Below are 17,082 nucleotides of genomic sequence, written 5' to 3'. Positions count from 1 at the left end.
CCCATCAATACAAGTTATGTTTGGAAGGTAGTGAATGAGTAGTGTATATGTGAAGCATTATGAGATGAATGTTGTTGTTCTAAAAAGGTACAAGAAAACCGAATATCATAAATTAGTGTCGTGGCTAAACAGATGACGGCAGAGACAAAGGCATCTTTCATATGATAACACATAGCATCAAGGTACACTAATGGAGAAGCAACTCTTACATAATTCTAGGCTTTTCTTTCTAATTTCTCACTCATTCATCACAACACAACACCAATGCTAACAACACAACAAACAATGGTGGAGACAAGACTCAGTATAATTATTGCACGTGTTTCCTTCAAACTGGACCCTCATATGCCTACTCATTTTACATCTGTTGCTTTTAAACTCAAACTTTAAAAATTCATAAATCTTTTCTTCTTCTTCACCATTATCATAAAATATAATATGTATTAACCAAATTAAAATCCAATTAAAATGGAAGAAAATGAATGATAATATCTATTAGTGTTGAAAATTCTAAGTGTGAATTTAAATCTTATATTAAAGTATTGAAACACTATATACCATTATCATTAATTAATTGTCTTAATATTTTGAATGAAAAATAAATATCAATCTTTTATTTGATTAACCGAAGTCTCCTTAATTTTCTGTTTCTTCAATAAATTTTCTTTCTCAATAAATCTAACAAGTGGTTAAGATTTTAGACTGAGAACCTAATCATTATATCTAATATAAGTTTATCCTTGAAAAAGATAGTTTCAAAATTGAATTTGTATTGATTAATTATAATATTGATAACAATAACGATTAAACTTTTTGTATATGTTCTTAAAATTCAGATATTCATGCACGTTCAATTAATTATACTGTAATGTTCGGTTTTAAGTTTCAACAACGTCCAATAATACTACAAATTATTCTTTTAATTGAAAATAATATGTTAATTTTTCATAAAAAATGGGGTTACATCAAACATTTGTATTGGTCCGGATATGAACTCCTTTTTTTGCGTGATTTTACCTTTTTTTTTAAGTCAAATGAATGATTTATATTGTTCAAAAGTTAAATCAATGCAAAGTTTTCGGTCAATTGATTGATTCGGTTCAATTTTCAGATCAATGATTAGGCATTTAAGTTAAATTAAAGATGAGTTTTCTTTTTTCTTTTTCTAAAAAGATTCCTTCACGTTCAGTTATTCGTTAAACTATTAGTATATTATTTTAATTATTTTGTTTGTAATTTAGATTATTTTTAAACTAACTATTTGCAGGCCAAACTTTTCCCTTCGTATAAGTGAAGGCATTATTGTGCTATTTCTAAAGTTGGGATTACATTTATATAGGCTAAGCAGTCATTTCATTTTAATTTTAAAAATGAATTAAAATATTTTTCACAAATACGTTTTTTTATAATAAAATTGTTTTTTTAAACACAATTGATCGATCATTTTATTTCGGTATTTCTATAAAAGAATTATAGATTTCCATAATTTTGTGAAAAATTACCTAAGTTTGGTAGCTTTATGAGTAAGGGTTCCACTCAACTATAGCACTATAGGTTGGTGATATTGCATTGCATTTTAGTGAATAAGTTATATATGGATGACAAAACATAGTAAGAAAAGGTGTAATGGTCCAAAATGTACTTGAAATGAAATTTGAAACATCAATGTTGGGCTTCGTGGGTTTGGCTTCTCTACTATTGTGTTTGTTTACCCCAAAACCGTGATATGTCAGTTCGGAACAATACGTTTCTGCGTTATTGAAGACTGAAGATTATTGTGATGCTTCTACTTTGATGAAAAGTTAGATCAACATTGACAAGAGATATAATTTCACTCACAACTCACTAATCAAATTTCAAGGACGTCACAGTTGCACTTCTTCTGTCTATCATTCTATCCTCACTAAATCTATACACAAAAAAACTTATTTATAATATTTGCCTCTCTTATGTGTACATAATATCTTTTTATACATTTCTAAAATAAATTATTGAACCATATATTACATAAAAAAAATTGAATTGTATATTACATATTTGAAAGTGTTAGAAAATATTAGTAAATCTAAGTTTTAACTGAATAAAAATGAGAAAGATGACTTTCATATAAGAATTAAAACTATGAAGTTATTGTCTAAAGTGATTGTATAGTATGTCAAGACCGACTTGGAATGCTGAGAGAATAGAATGATTGTCCTTAAATGAGGGATAATGCTAAAAACGATTACATTAAACGTAAGTATGACAGTTGACCTATGCGAAGTAAAGAAAAAACTGACTTAAAGTTAAAAGAACGGATCAAGAAAAAGAGTTGACTTTAATCCCACAAACCGAAACAATGGTGTTATTCCCTTATGTGGGGTGAAACTCTTGACTAGTTGATGTTATGTCTTTCTTAGTAAAAATAAGAAATTTGAACATTATATAAGAATAAAGACTCATATATTCATCGTCTTAAAATGATTTAATTCCTTAAGTGAAGTTGAACTTATATTTCGTTATTGTTATATCTTTTTGATAGTTTTTCTTAAAATGATTTCAGTAGTGATAGAAGAGATTGTGAGAGTGACCTTGACATATGAATAAGTGATTGTTGTTGGCAAAGGGAGTTTAGACAACTACCAACTTGTATGAATAATAGATATTACTTTGATGCTTGCAATTCTAATCTAGATCAATTTCAAGGATTGATTCTGGTGCTTTCAAGTATTTCATGTAAAAGTATATTTGTATAGTACACAATGTTCTCAAAGTTGAAGTTCTTTAGAGGCATATCAGAAAATGATAATTCATGGCACATTTTGTTGCACCCCTTCTAAACCTGAAAATCGAAATCATCCATCCAGAGAATGCAAGATTTGTAGTTAAAAAAAAGTGTTCAGGCTGATCCAAATTCAGAAAACCACTTTTGATGGCGTTCAATGTCAGCCTGAGAAACACTTGGTTGAACTTTCTTCAAAGCTTCTGTAAAATCACACATTGCAACAGGGTCCTTGGAAATCTCATCCTTGGACATCTTCTTGATCTCATCACGCGTTTTTCCTGCTATCTTACGCCTCATACCATTCAGGGAAGCATCACGGCACACATTTGTCAAGTCATCTCCACTGTACCCTTCTGTCCTTTTGGCCACTTCCTCTATGTTCACATCAGTGGCCACCTGCATGGTGCCACACAACAACACTACTTTCATTTTCCTTACTCAGAACGAACAAATCCATCTATTCTCATTTCATTCCATAACTAAAACATAATAAACAACACAGCATCAGAGTAATATAATATAATATGCCTTCTAACTTGCCTCTACAGTCCTCAGATTGATACGGATCAGCTCTTTACGACTCTCCAAATTTGGAAGAGGAATGTATATACGCTTTTCCAACCTTCTCCTGATTTGCATTGCCATCAAAATAAAAGCATGTATAGCCAATGATCATTTACAAATTATGGGGAAAGAAAAGGATAAAGTAAAGCAAATAGAAACCTCAGTGCCTCATCTATGTCCCATGGAAAGTTAGTGGCTGCCAAAACCATTACTATCTTACGGGTTCCATCTTCATTTTTGGAACTATTGTTTACACCATCAACCTGAACTAGAAGTTCAGACTTCACCCTTCTGGATGATTCATGCTCCCCGGAAGACCTGATGAAAACAACTCAGCTCAACTCAATCAAAGTTAAACCTTTTCTAAGGGTGAATCTGAAGCACAAATACATGGATCATCAAGAAGAAGATTGTTGAATTGCTTACCCCCTAGCATTGCATAGAGAATCGATTTCATCAATGAAAATGGTACTGGGTGCATGTGCTCTTGCAAGATCAAACAAACACCGTACCATGCGCTCGCTCTCTCCACGCCATTTAGATGCCAAAGTAGCTGAAGAAACGTTAAAGAAAGTGGTACCACATTCAGTGGCAACTGCTTTAGCAAGAAGAGTTTTCCCAGTTCCTGGAGGGCCAAACATGAGTACACCTTTCCAAGGTCTCCTTATTCCCTGCAACAACACAAAACAACGTTCCATTGAACTCCTCTTCCTCTGCTTAGACCGACTAAGGAAACTCAAGCAGCATTTTTAATTTTGATAAATATAAAAGACTAAAATATAAACAATTGATATATAATAGAGTAGATAGGGAAAAAGGTAAACTAACCTGGAAATATTCAGGAATCCACAAGGGAAGTACAAGGGCTTCTTCTAGAAGGCTTTTTGCTTGAGTGAGGCCTGCAACATCGTCCCATCTCACACCAGGAGACCTTTCTAACACATCCCTTTCCAACATTTCCGCCAGCTCAGGATCAGGACCTTCATACTCATACTTTTTTGACTTCTTCCCATCTTCATTCTGCAATCCATCCACAAATCAATCGAATCTCATTTCATTTCATCTCCAATTTAATTAACTCCAAATTCTTCCTATTCACAACACTAACAACTTACTTACAACTGAACGTGAACCATCACCTGTCCTGCTACCCTTTCCAGAAGCACCGCCGCCGCCGTTCTTTCCATCCGTCGGTGGTCGGGGCCCAGAGCCAACCCTGCTGGGCTTTACGGCACCAGCAGCGGGCCTGGTAGAGCCTCGGCTCCAAGCTCCGTCCTTTCGAGCAGTGGGCATGGCGGGCCTTCTGGCATCTCGACTTGGCGGTCTCCAGACGTCGGGGTCATGTTCGTCGACGGTGGAAGCGCGAGGAGTGGTAGTGGGAATGTGATACTCATCCGACGGTTGAAAAACAAAGGAGGAGGAGGAGTGTGATCGTGATCGTGATCGTGATCGAGTTTCCTTAAACGCCCTTCTCTCCGCGTCTAGTTGTTTCACCACTTGGGTTTCATCGCACAGCGCTTTCTTCACGTTCATCCATTTCGCTCTCACTAAAGGGTCGTCGACGGAGTTGAGGTGGTCGCCGATTCGGGCAACGGCGCCGTCGAAGAAGATGATAGAGGTGTCGTAGAGTCCTTCCGCCGCGTATTCTCTCGCCAATTTAAGGTGCTCATGCATGCCACTCAACCAACTCCTCCCACTCATTTTTAATTTTTTTTCATTTCACACCAACAATGATGTTTTCTTCTTCATTTCATCTGGGTTCGTTCTTTCATCGTGAGGTTAGCATTACTCTGTGTCCGTGTGGGAAGGGTAGGGTAGGATCGGATTTGGAGTGGTTGGCGTTGGCTGCTGGTAACGGAATGGACCCACCACCACCCAACAAGCTTGGCATTTCCATCTCAATTTTTGAACCACTATCACTATCACTGTCGATTCCAGCGCCGCCACCTTCCACCAACTCCTTTTCATTTTCTTTACTTTTAACTTATTTAATCGATAATACCCGTTCTTGTATGATCTATTGTAGCGAACCTTAGCTGAAAGTGAAAGTGAAAGGCTAGTTTTCACACCAAACGAATTGTAATGTTTGATATGGGATCAAATAATCAGTGCTATATCTATCTGTTGTTACGCTTGATGCGAATATAATGTTGAGGTTGCTTGAAGTATGGACTGACAGTTCCCAAATTGAAGCGACAACAACCAACCAGTTCTAACAACCAATGACTAATGGTGCAAATTGTTTGTTGTTGCATTAAGTTAACGAATGAGGATGGCAAAATGTGGTAATTAATCACGATAAAACAAGAGAGACAGAGGACAACGGAAGTGTTTCTACGGTCAAATTTTAATTACTACTGTTTGCTTCTACATCGTGTGTCAGATCTAAAGAATAGTATAACTTAATATTACGATGAATGTGTTCATAAACTGGGTAGTATATATGTTAGAACAACAAAAGAAAATAATATATCAAGATTCAAGATAGAGCCATTACAGACAGCACATTCAAGTGTACAAATAGGTGACTGATAAAATGGAAGACAATTGAGGAGTTATAAGTTATAAGTTCTAAGACCACAAATCCACCACAACCATTCTGCTGTAAATCTCTTATTTGTGAAGGATGGATAAAATAAATTTCCATAAAGCTTTAAAAAACAAGAAGGGTCATTCTTGCTTGTTGGGTCAGATTTAATGATAGTTAGATCAATCAGACAAATTTCTATGAAAAAAGTGCATGCATGCATTTGAAGCCAATGTTTTGAAATATAACAGAATGAAAATAATTAAAACTTGCAATCCCACAACTTGACCGGGTAGAAAGTAAATCCTCCATTTATTCAAAATTCATCAGTTGCAAACTTGCTACATTGGCAAGTGAAATTTCTTTCTATTGATATCTACTGGTGTTTTTGTTTTTCCACTATGGAGGCTTGGTTTGCTTGGGAAGGGGATGTTCTATGATTAATCTCAGTTACTGACGCAGTCCATCTCTAACCAATTCTTCTAAGCCTTTCTTGAGTCTTTCTGCAGCAGCTCTGCAATCATTCTCTGTCAAGCCTCCAAACGAAATTCTAAGATTGCCAGGACAACCACATGCTTTTCCTGGGATTACTGCAACACCATGCTTGTTAGCGAGCCAGCGAACAACATCAAAATCATCGTAGGCATTTGCATGTGGGAGCTTCGCCCAGAGGTATATGGCACCCTCTCCTCCTTTAACAGAACCCTCTCCAAGGGGAGAGAGAGCTTCTAAAACAATTTCTTTGTTCTTGTCAAGACTTTTTACCCGGTCTACAACCCACTGAGGACCCAGTTCCAGTGAATACAGGGCAAGATACTGTGATAATATTGAAGCACAGATGGGAATGTTGTCTTGAACTTTGAGAAGTTGTTCAGCAAAGTTTTCTACTTCAGAGGGGTACGCTATCTGCAATAATCAGCTATTAGGACAGACTAGGCAGTGCTGATCTATCAACACTACTTTTATGAAGTTTGCAACTGAAAGTGTAACTACTAGGCAGCACAAAACAAAAATCGATGGAATACTATACTACAACATAAAGTACTGATCAATACCAAAACTATAAAAGGACTACTTACATATCCAACCCGCCATCCCATCATTCCATATGCTTTTGAGAATGAGAAAACATTAACAATATGATCTCCCTCAATACAAGAATGTTTCAGACCATCGTACATAAAATACCTGCACGCAAAATTAATCTGTTTATATACTCTATTTTTGAAACATGAACCTGTAACTCAGTCGATAAGATTCAGAGAATTGTAGTAGAATTGTCGTAGGTGGTCATAGTTAGAGAAGAAGACTGCAGGTAGGATCTCATAAGGATTTTGTACAAGAGAGGCTGACTACAATATAAGTGAAACAGATTAAAAAGTGATTTTAAATGGTAAATGACAGAAAAACTAGTAAAAAAATTAGGAATTATCTTGATCAAATGCCTATAACCAACTAATTAAAAGGTTAGCAGAACAACAAAAAGTTTTTGTTTTCTTTCTTTTCATAATTAAAGAAAATAATGTGATAAAGTCTACTAGCACAGCAAGTTTAAAAGGCTTACTCGTATGTATTATCAACAATAAGCCAAGAGCCAGCCTTCTTGCACAGATCTGAAATCCTCTGATCAAATAAGAGAAAATACTGACTCAGAAATTTTATAGTTTTTTTAAAAGAATAGCATAATGGTCAATCAACATATTCTTTGGGAATTCTGTTGATGTCAAATCAGCCATATTGGCAACACAAAAAGATTAAAAATGTAGCACATCTAAAATCATAGTAGCTGTTGATATATTAGAAGAGAAGGTGGGGAGGACAGAAAAACCTTTAAAAGGGGCTCTGGAATGTAGGTTCCAGTTGGATTGCCTGGATTTACAACAGTTACAAGCTTTGGAGCTGGTTTAGTTTCAGATAATATTTTTTCCAACCAATCTGAAAATCAAGACATTTCTCATAAATAGCCTTAAAAACAACATAGAAAGCAACAAGATCATGCAGCTTCTTACCTGCATCAGGATGAAGTGTGTCTGGGCTACCAGGACCAACTATTATATTGGTAACACCAGTCATCTGGAAGGACATGTACGCATTGAAGTAGTATGGAGCAAACAGAACCACGGAGTCATCCGGATCACACAGAGTAAGAACTAGATTTACAAATGCCTGTATTTGTTGGAATAGAATGAGTTACCACGGATTTTTTAGATTGGCACTGTTGAAAGCTCAAACTCAAAGAGATCGAAGTAGCATAAAATTAACGGGCAACAAGTCATAGAAAATATAAACTGTTATGCTAATCCAGTCAACAGTTATTGTCTCCACAATAACAAAAAACATGCTAGTCCTATCAGACATATCCTTTAAAATGCTTTTTGAGCTTCAGGAAGGAGAAGTAACAACACCATAATGGTTATAGATGAAATTTTGCATAAGAAAGGCTAAATTTAAATTGTTATAAAGAACTGAAATTGAAGCTGGAATGCTAATGCTTCATCTTTTCAGAAACTGTTAGCTTTTCTAGGATATAACAAAATAATGAACATAAAACAAAATTTACAGTATTGATAACCTCACCTGATTCGCCCCTGATGTAACCATTACCGAAGATTTGTGCAAATTATTTTCATCACGCAACTACATCAACGTGATAAAAACGAATTAGTTAATTCATTGGTCACCAAGATCCAAATTTCATATAGCAAAATAATTTATCAGAACAGTAAGATACAACTCGACTTGTAGTGAAAGCAACTAAGTTCCTATTTTATTTAGTTTTCTGTTGCTTGTACGTAATCCTAGTGACTACAATTCCATTTCAAGTTTTGAAATAACACTGGTTGGAGGAGGTTTTCACAGCAATTCCATTTTCTTTTTGAGATATTTTTTCTGTGTTGATACAGTTTTCAGGCAACCATAACATTTACACTATAAAATTTCTATTATCCCAAATGACATCACAAGTTGTCGTGCGGACAGTACAGTAGTCTGTGATCTACATATAATCAACTTCAACTACAGGTAAAGGAAAACAGTGCATATTACTTAGTACAAATAATAAAGTTAATCATCCTTAAACAAAACAAAACAACTATCACAATCCATTGTGTAAAATGCTTCGGATTGTCCAATTCAACTGCTACAAATGACATTCTATGGGTTTCAACATGGATGCAAGCCTCGAGCTCTGATCAATTGAAGAACTTCAAACAAATAACTTGATTTTCCAAATTCCCAGTAGTACAGAATACAGATTGCACGAAAAAATTATACCATTTACCTTTTTAATCAAAGCTGCTCTGAGTTCAGGAATACCTTCATCATTACCATATCGACTGACTATAGGATCAGATACAAGTTCTTTCACCTTTTTCAAAGCTTGCTCGGGAGGTTGCCAATGAACCACTCCCTACAGTACATAATTTTAACAAAATCCATTACAAATTGCAGCTAAGGAGCAAACAACAATACATTAAAATCAAAAGAATTCTAGTGGTCACTAGTCAGAGCAATATAATTTAAAAGCTGATGGACAAACTTCAGTTGATTATTAAATGCGTTGAACCAAAATCAGATGCATAATCAAAACCACATGGCCTCCAGTTTAGCTCACAATCCTATAAAAGTAAGCTACATCACATAAATCAGGCCCTAAATTCAGCTTGAAATCCACCTTTGGATATTGAGGTCATAATTCACATTCAAATAGAGCAAGAAAACCAAAACTATAATTCTGTTCATCTCGTTTCCTGTTTCAACTAAAAAATGTTGTGGCTCGGCCATTTTGTAGATCAAGAAGGAAGCAGATTTATAAAACAGTCCCCCAAACATTTTAAGGCCGTGCCCATAATCATCATTTACAGTTTACTAAAAGGAACAAACCCATCTAACGCGCACCAAAACAAGTCCCAATTCGTAAATAGTAGAAAATAAAACTGTTCTCACTTCTCAATCTTTCTCCAAATCATACCAAACTCCCAAGCAAGTTAAACTAATGTATAATCAAACATTGAAAACCCCCATCCCCTTCTCCGAGTTCCTCGCAAAAATCACCAAGGGGTTAGATTAATTTCTATAAACAAGCATTAATGGGAGAGAAGAAAAAGACCTGGGCCAAAGACACAGCATTTTTAGATCCTCGGATCAGTTCCTGCATCTGCAAACACACAGACACCAACAACCTTGGTTATCAAAAACATTTTATTCTCAAATCAAACCAAACCAAACATCATCACTCCAAAAGACAAACATACCCATTGGAAGGGATCAAATTCCAATGAAGAAAGAAATGACACGAGAGTGAGTACTGAGTACTTAGTACCTGAACCATAACGGGCATCTCAGTTTCCAAGGCCCTCCTTGAAAGCTTCAAGAGCGAACTCATCTCTCCCCAATTCTGTGATCTTGACCTCACCAGAAAAAAAAAAATAGCCTACCCGTGAACCTACCCAACCAGAAGACACCAACTTTCAAACGTTAGTCTTATACCTTTCCGAATTATTAAACAAAAATACGTCATCATATATGTATAAATATATATAAAATATAATTAAAGAAAAAAAAAAGAAAACAGAAAGAAAGGGAACTTTTTTGATTTACAGAAAAGAAAAATGAAGCTTGTCACGCTTGATGAAAAGGGAGACAAAGCATGAGGCTCTTTTTTTTACGTATCTATCTAGTTCAGTTACTGTTTGGTGGTTTTCTTTGTTTGACTTTTGGGCTGTCAGAATTAATATATTTTGAGCAAAGGAGTGGGTCAGTTTCCACTACAATTGCTACTGCTACAGCTGCTGGTGTTGGTCAAGGAAGATCGAATTGGATGCTGTTTTTAGAATAGAAAGAAAGAATGGAACAAACAATTTCACCCACCCAAGTAATTATTCTCCTTTCCTCTGTGCAAAAATTGTCTCTTTCATATTTTGGGTATTTTTCAAATGTATGTAAAATAGGTTTGGATGTTGCAGAATTATGCAAAAAATGATTTTTTTTTTTAACGTGCTCTGATTGAAGTGTGAAACTGTTTAATGCAGAAGGGGACAGTAATTCCCAGAAATTGAGGGAAAGAAAGATAAGGGAAGAGTTTGTTTGTTTGTTTGCAGAAAGAAAAAAAAAGAAAAAGAAGAAAAGAAAGACACGAATCTTAAAAGAAAAAAACAATGGCGATTTGGATTGCGTGCTTTTTCCCACTGTCTGGGCCATGAAAGGCACACGCGGACAATTACTCAACACTGGTCTGCTAAAACGACGCCGTCACGTTTTCTTAATTTTTTTTTTCAAAACAAATGGTTACTTTGTTCTCTTGAAGTTTACTTAAAATAAATTCAAAATTGATTCTTAAATTTTATAACTTTATGTAAAATTAGTCATTTAAAATATAATTTTATATTGAATTAATTCTCAGTTGCACTTTAATAATAAAATGTTCTCACCAAACATAACTATAACACTCTATATAAACATTTCAATATAATTTTTTTAACATATTTTATTAACCATGAAAGTATTTTAGAATATTTATATAACATTTAAGTATTTATGTTTATCTCTGGTAAGAAACAAAACACTAACTATCTATCTGTCACTTCATTAATGTATTTGAATGTAAAGACAATACATTTATGGTCATTAAATATCAATTTATTAGTCTTAAGTCATTCATTAAGGACACAATAATATTTACTAATTAACAAATATTTAATGATGATATTCAAAACTTTTGTATGCAATAAATTTTGGTCTAATTGCTCTTTACTTAGGTTTTAATTCATATGATTTAACTAGTAATGAATTCATGGTACTTTTATAAATATTTTGTATAATTTAATATACAAATTCAATTAATGGTTAATATAAAATTGCGAGATTACATTTGATACATGCATGACATTTAAATTATATATATTCATCACATTAATCATATATAATTACACTTTTTAAATTCACTAAGTGAAATAATAAAAAAATTGGGTTACTCTAGGGAGTTAATTTGTTAAGCAGATTTAAATTGACTAACTAGATTTGTTTATCTAATAATATAAAAGACATTATTTAAAAAAGAAATTCTAATTCATGTACGATTCAATACATTTTATTATTCAAATAACTTATTATCAAATCTTTTACTTTGGTTTCAAATCTCAATTCAAACCTTTGACAACTCCCTCAATTATCAGTTCAACATTTTATAACTATTCACCAATAATCATCAATTCTCTAAACATATAACTACCTACTTTCAATATTCAAATTACTCTTAAATCTGAGATTAGTTCAAATAAATTAACATAGATAATTCTCTTTACCTGAAAATAAATATATTCAAAACAAAAAAAGCACTTATTTCAATTTAACTTTTGTTTTGATTAAAAATAATATTAAATTTATCAATACATAAAGTCGTATCTTAAAATTAATAAAAAATCGAAGTAACAATTTGATTAAAAGTTAACTTTGTGTATACTTTATCCATCGGTAATTGCTAATTTATTTGTCCTAGGTATTAAATTGTTTTTATAACTCTTATATCAGTTACTTTTAATTAATATATTTAATTATTTTAGTCTAAAATAATAAATTGTAAATTTTGACTCTCTTGCTAATACTGAAATAATCGTTTTTAAAATAATGCACTTAAAAAACACAGTTAAAATGTGGACAAGATTATTTTATTAAAATAAATAAAAAATTGTATATTAAAATAAGAAAACTTAATATATCAAAATAAAACATATAAAACAGTTTAAAATGTGTTTAATTCATTAAAATTATCACATATTAAAAAATGCAATTAAACTATTACAAAATTAGAAAAATGTATTAAACAATGTTAATGTTTCATGTAAAATTGGCTTTAAAAAAAAAGTTATATATTTAAAGAGAAAGAAAAAGAAAGAGAGGGTAAATTTTTTAGTATAGAATGTATCGGTTGATATCTTCTAAGCAATCACATTCTCAATCTTTCTTCGTTATAATAACTCATTAATAATTAATGCTTTAGATTATTAACAATTAATAATGCATTAAATTTAAAAGTCTTAAAATTATTAATGAACTATTTTCTATTATACATACAAGTTTTATTATATATTGAAGTTCAATTATATGTTAAGAAACATTTTTTAATACTTTAAGATCACAAATTAAATAATAAATATTAAGAATAAAAATCAAATAAATAAAAAAATCATATGTATTAACATAAAAAAATACATAAAATTTAATTTATTACATTTAATCTTATTTAGTTATTCGGTAAAGAACTTAATATTTACGGTAATAAGGTTTAATCTGTTTAAATGATCCAACAGTAGTTAGTTGGAAAGTAACCTGTTAGAACTTAGTGGTTTCAGAAATTATTAATAATTACCAAGTATTTCATACATGAAATAAATATTTATAAATACTAATTACACGTATACTTAAAACTGTATTCGAAAGATTAAAAAAATCTGGTCGGATATTAATAGAATTATGGTAAAATAACTTTTTAGTATAAATAGTATAGACTTCCATGTATTACTTTAGTTTAACATAAATATTCAAAAGATATTGAAAAGGATGCACTGTTGCATAAATGTATGAAAAAATATAAATAGATAAATATATATATATATATATATATATATATATATATATATATATATATATTTGAATTTAAAGAAAGAGGACTTGTTCGTAAATCTGAATAGATAAAATTGCAGATTTTTTGTTCATAGAATTATTTTATGGTGCTCCTCTTCCAATCTGTAGGCCAAAGAGGTGAAGATTACGTGGCGTCTAAGCCCCGTTGGTGTTCTTAGTTGCAAAGTAGAGAGAGAAAGACACATCAAAAATGGCGACTCTGAATCTGTTCTCTCAGCCATGGCAACCCACAATTTCACCTTCTTTCTTCTGTTGTTCTAATTCAAACAACAACATTTCCTATGCTTATCAAAATCATAATATCATTTCCAACAATTCTAAATTTCATTTCTTTTCCAATTCTCGTCAATTCTCTGTTCTTTCTCAATTCTCCTCTCACTCCTCAAAGTCAGGTACTTTTCTTCACTTTATAGAACTATCATAGCTCACTTGCTTTCTTCAGATACAAATTTTCAACCCAGTTAAACAAAATTTTATATTTAGATAAATTATATGAATGGGTGGTATCATGGTATCATGGTATCATACACCATACTATGTTTACTAAAGGGCATTGGAATTGAAAATTTTGGGACAAATCTTGAGCCTGATTGATTATTTATGCAATTCAAATTCATCTCAGCTGATTGATTATTAGACCTTGCTGTTGAAGCTTCAACTAACTCAGTAGTAAACTCTCATTTTTTTTTTATCTTTTAGTCAAAATAGGAGCATGGAAGTTAGGATAGCTGTATTTTCATCTTCAACAGCTGCATTACTGTTGGAAACTATTTGTGCCATGTCATTTGAGTCTTTGATTTTCAACTGTAACATTTTTGCTGCAGGCAGTGGAAGTTCATGGTTGCAAAACAGTTCCTTTGCTTCTGGCATTGAGTACAGGAAGCGTCCTCTATATTCTGTATTTCCAACAAAACCTGCTCAAGTTTCCTCTGTGGAAGACCTCTATCAGTTTATTTGCTCGGGACCTCTGCTTGACAAAATAGGCCTCACACAAGAGCAGGTGGCTGAGTCCATTGATAACTGGTTACTGTATGGCCGGTACCTATGCAGATTGTTTCAGCTTAATGAATTGTACCTTACAGAGCCTCAAAAGGCTAGGATTTATCACTACTATGTACCAGTCTTTCTCTGGTGTGAACAACAGATCGCGGAGCATCAGTCCAAATTCAAAGATGGAGAAGAAATTCCTCCTTTGGTGGTATGCTATAAACGTGGTTTCCTTCTGTCACTGTCTGTCATATTTTGTTTTCTATATGTATCGGTGTTATGCAGCTAGTTATGGAGGCTTATGGTTAAGTTTAATAATTTTTGGGAATTTTTGTTGGCTTTAGTTTCTAGTTATTTGTCAGCTCTATAAATAGCAATAACCTCTTTGTAATTTGTAAGTTTGTTGTTATGAAGATTGCTCTTCTATTTCCTTTCCTTCCAAGATATTGCTTTTCTGCCTTAGTCTTTCAATATAACAATAACTTTATTGATTCTGGTCTACACAGATTGGTTTCAGTGCCCCTCAAGGCTGTGGGAAGACAACCCTTGTCTTTGCTCTTGACTATCTTTTTGAAGTGATTGGCAGGTAGGCTCTGAACTTTGAAGCAACTGAGTTGTTGAATTTATCCTTTGTTCTGATTACTATAGGGAAAGGAGATTAATTAACAAATTGTAGATACATGCTACAATTTTCAGGAAGTCTGCCACAGTATCTATAGATGATTTTTATTTGACTGCTGAAGGTCAGGTATATAGAAGCTGTTTTTCTGTTTTCTTTTTCAGTGGTAAATCCCATTTTGTTCTTGTTCTTGTTGGGCTGATAAATTGTGTTTGCACTGTAGACTAAACTAAGAGAAGCTAATCCAGGAAATGCACTTCTTGAGGTAATTATGAAAAGATAAGTAAAGTAGTGAACGATGAATTATTGAGAACTAAAATATTTTTGCTTGCTTGGTTTCCATCTAGTATCGCGGAAATGCAGGAAGCCATGATCTTGCTCTTTCTGTTGAAACTCTGACAGCTTTAACTAAAATGACAAGAGAAGGTGTTTCTCGGCACTCACTTTTGTTTTCTCTTTATATTGTATTTTTCGTGTAATATCTTTTAACTTGAAGTGTCCAGGTGTGAAAATGAAGCTACCAAGATATGATAAAGTAAGGGTCGTAGCTTGCATATACAGAATATTTACACATTTTTTTTCAATTTGCAATCAGTAATGGTGAAGTGAATTGCCTGTTGATGCAGTCTGCATTCAGTGGCAGAGGTGACCGTGCTGATCCTTCAACATGGCCAGAAGTCGAAGGTCCCCTGAAGGTAAGAAAATATTCAGTGGTAACTTAAACTGATTCTGATGGGTCATTCTTTCTTGGTAAAACATGATCCAGCACAAGTAAAAGAGAAAAAAAAATGAAGTAGCTTGTTGAAATAAGTATGTTAAGTTTTTTACTGCCAAAATTTGCCCTTCTCCTCAAGTAAAAAGAAATTTTCTTCAACATTAAGATTCTGTAGTTCTGAGGAAGATAATATAACATGATACTTGGAAATGTGGTACTATTTGTGCCATGTTCATCTCATGTTACTATCTTTTCAAAAGTGTTGATCCTTATACTGTGAACATGGATGAATGTTGTAGGTTGTGTTGTTCGAAGGTTGGATGCTTGGTTTCAAGCCTCTTCCAGTTGAAGCTGTAAAGGATGTTGATCCCCAGGTTAGAATCAGTGAAGTTCCTTTTTTACATTTTTAAGATAATGAGCATGGAGTTTATGATAATGGGTTAGAATCAGGTTAGAATCAGTGAAGTTCCTTTCTTTTAATGGGAAGCATTGCTAATAAGTTGAGCTTATTTTTCAGTTAGAAATTGTAAATAAAAACCTTGAAGCTTACTATGATGCATGGGACAAATACATTAAGTCATGGATAGTCATCAAGATTAAGGACCCAAATTGTGTGTTCCAATGGCGTTTGCAGGTAGGTTGCTTTAACATTAAACAAATTACAAACTTTAAGATCAGAATCTGGATGTAGCATCCATGTATTAAGCTGTTTAATATGCAGGCTGAGATTGCCATGAGGGAGGCCGGCAACCCTGGAATGACAGATGAGGAGGTCTGTTGTTGCTCAAATTGATTTATGTTTTTTAAGTATGATGAATGATATTTCTGTGTTAAATGATGATGCAACATCAATTTCGTAATCACTAAAGCTAGGAATTTTCATGGTATGTTCTCTCTAGGTGAGAGATTTTGTTTCACGCTATCTGCCAGCATACTATGCATACCTTCCTACACTTTACTCGGAGGGACCAAATGGATCAGATCCTCAACGTCTCCTAACCATTGAAATAGATGAAGGGAGAAACCCCATCCTCGCTTCCTAAAGTAACTATATGATAGAGCTCTGCTGGTTTTTCAATTCTTTGGGAATTTCTATGTCTATTCAGCATTAATTAGTTACTCCATTAGTGTATCTAAGTTAATGAATCTGCACTCTTTCCCTTGAAATGTATAGAGAATATTTTCAGTAATACACAACGGCTAATGCTTTCTGGTTGCTGTCATTTGATCAGATAGAGTTACATACATTTTTATTTTTGCTCAGA

The 17,082-nt window shown here is 33.3% G+C and overlaps 3 protein-coding genes across 5 annotated transcripts; 1 reads left to right on the top strand and 2 right to left on the bottom strand.

Moving 5' to 3' along the window:
- Window positions 1-2,691: 2,691 nt before the first annotated feature.
- ERH3 (P-loop containing nucleoside triphosphate hydrolases superfamily protein) lies at window positions 2,692-5,478 on the bottom strand. The gene is made up of 6 exons (XM_047301907.2): window positions 4,448-5,478; window positions 4,157-4,348; window positions 3,755-3,999; window positions 3,488-3,646; window positions 3,305-3,392; window positions 2,692-3,160 (listed from the first exon to the last, which is right to left on the bottom strand). The coding sequence occupies exons 1-6, from the start codon at window positions 5,027-5,029 to the stop codon at window positions 2,879-2,881; spliced, it is 1,548 nt and encodes a 515-aa protein (XP_047157863.2). The 5' UTR covers window positions 5,030-5,478; the 3' UTR covers window positions 2,692-2,878.
- A 670-nt stretch (window positions 5,479-6,148) lies between these two features.
- Window positions 6,149-10,857, bottom strand: LOC124828574 (Pyridoxal phosphate (PLP)-dependent transferases superfamily protein). Of its 3 annotated transcripts, none has more exons than XM_047301909.2 (10): window positions 10,725-10,857; window positions 10,177-10,299; window positions 9,964-10,011; window positions 9,136-9,264; window positions 8,433-8,492; window positions 7,865-8,021; window positions 7,684-7,790; window positions 7,420-7,478; window positions 6,935-7,043; window positions 6,149-6,761 (listed from the first exon to the last, which is right to left on the bottom strand). In XM_047301909.2, the coding sequence occupies exons 2-10, from the start codon at window positions 10,237-10,239 to the stop codon at window positions 6,306-6,308; spliced, it is 1,188 nt and encodes a 395-aa protein (XP_047157865.1). In that variant the 5' UTR covers window positions 10,240-10,299; window positions 10,725-10,857; the 3' UTR covers window positions 6,149-6,305. The 3 variants fall into 3 exon arrangements, with proteins under 3 accessions (XP_047157865.1, XP_047157864.1, XP_087948777.1); XM_047301908.2 differs by lacking the exon at window positions 10,725-10,857 and adding an exon at window positions 10,455-10,689; XM_088092651.1 differs by lacking the exon at window positions 10,725-10,857 and having other exon boundaries at window positions 10,177-10,429.
- Window positions 10,858-13,559: 2,702 nt separating this feature from the next.
- On the top strand, window positions 13,560-17,040 carry LOC124828575 (P-loop containing nucleoside triphosphate hydrolases superfamily protein). Its single transcript, XM_047301910.2, has 12 exons — window positions 13,560-13,888; window positions 14,321-14,694; window positions 14,990-15,069; window positions 15,180-15,231; window positions 15,326-15,367; window positions 15,450-15,528; window positions 15,606-15,637; window positions 15,729-15,797; window positions 16,117-16,191; window positions 16,335-16,451; window positions 16,539-16,589; window positions 16,717-17,040. Exons 1-12 carry the CDS (start codon window positions 13,687-13,689, stop codon window positions 16,858-16,860), a joined length of 1,317 nt encoding a protein of 438 aa, XP_047157866.2. The 5' UTR covers window positions 13,560-13,686; the 3' UTR covers window positions 16,861-17,040.
- The last annotated feature ends 42 nt before the right edge of the window (window positions 17,041-17,082 follow it).

Source organism: Vigna umbellata, chromosome 6 (genome assembly GCF_029865625.1).
Source record: "Vigna umbellata cultivar VRB3 chromosome 6, Vumbellata_1.0, whole genome shotgun sequence".
Classification (NCBI taxonomy): Eukaryota; Viridiplantae; Streptophyta; class Magnoliopsida; order Fabales; family Fabaceae; genus Vigna; species Vigna umbellata.
This window is presented reverse-complemented; position numbering and strand designations above follow the sequence as displayed.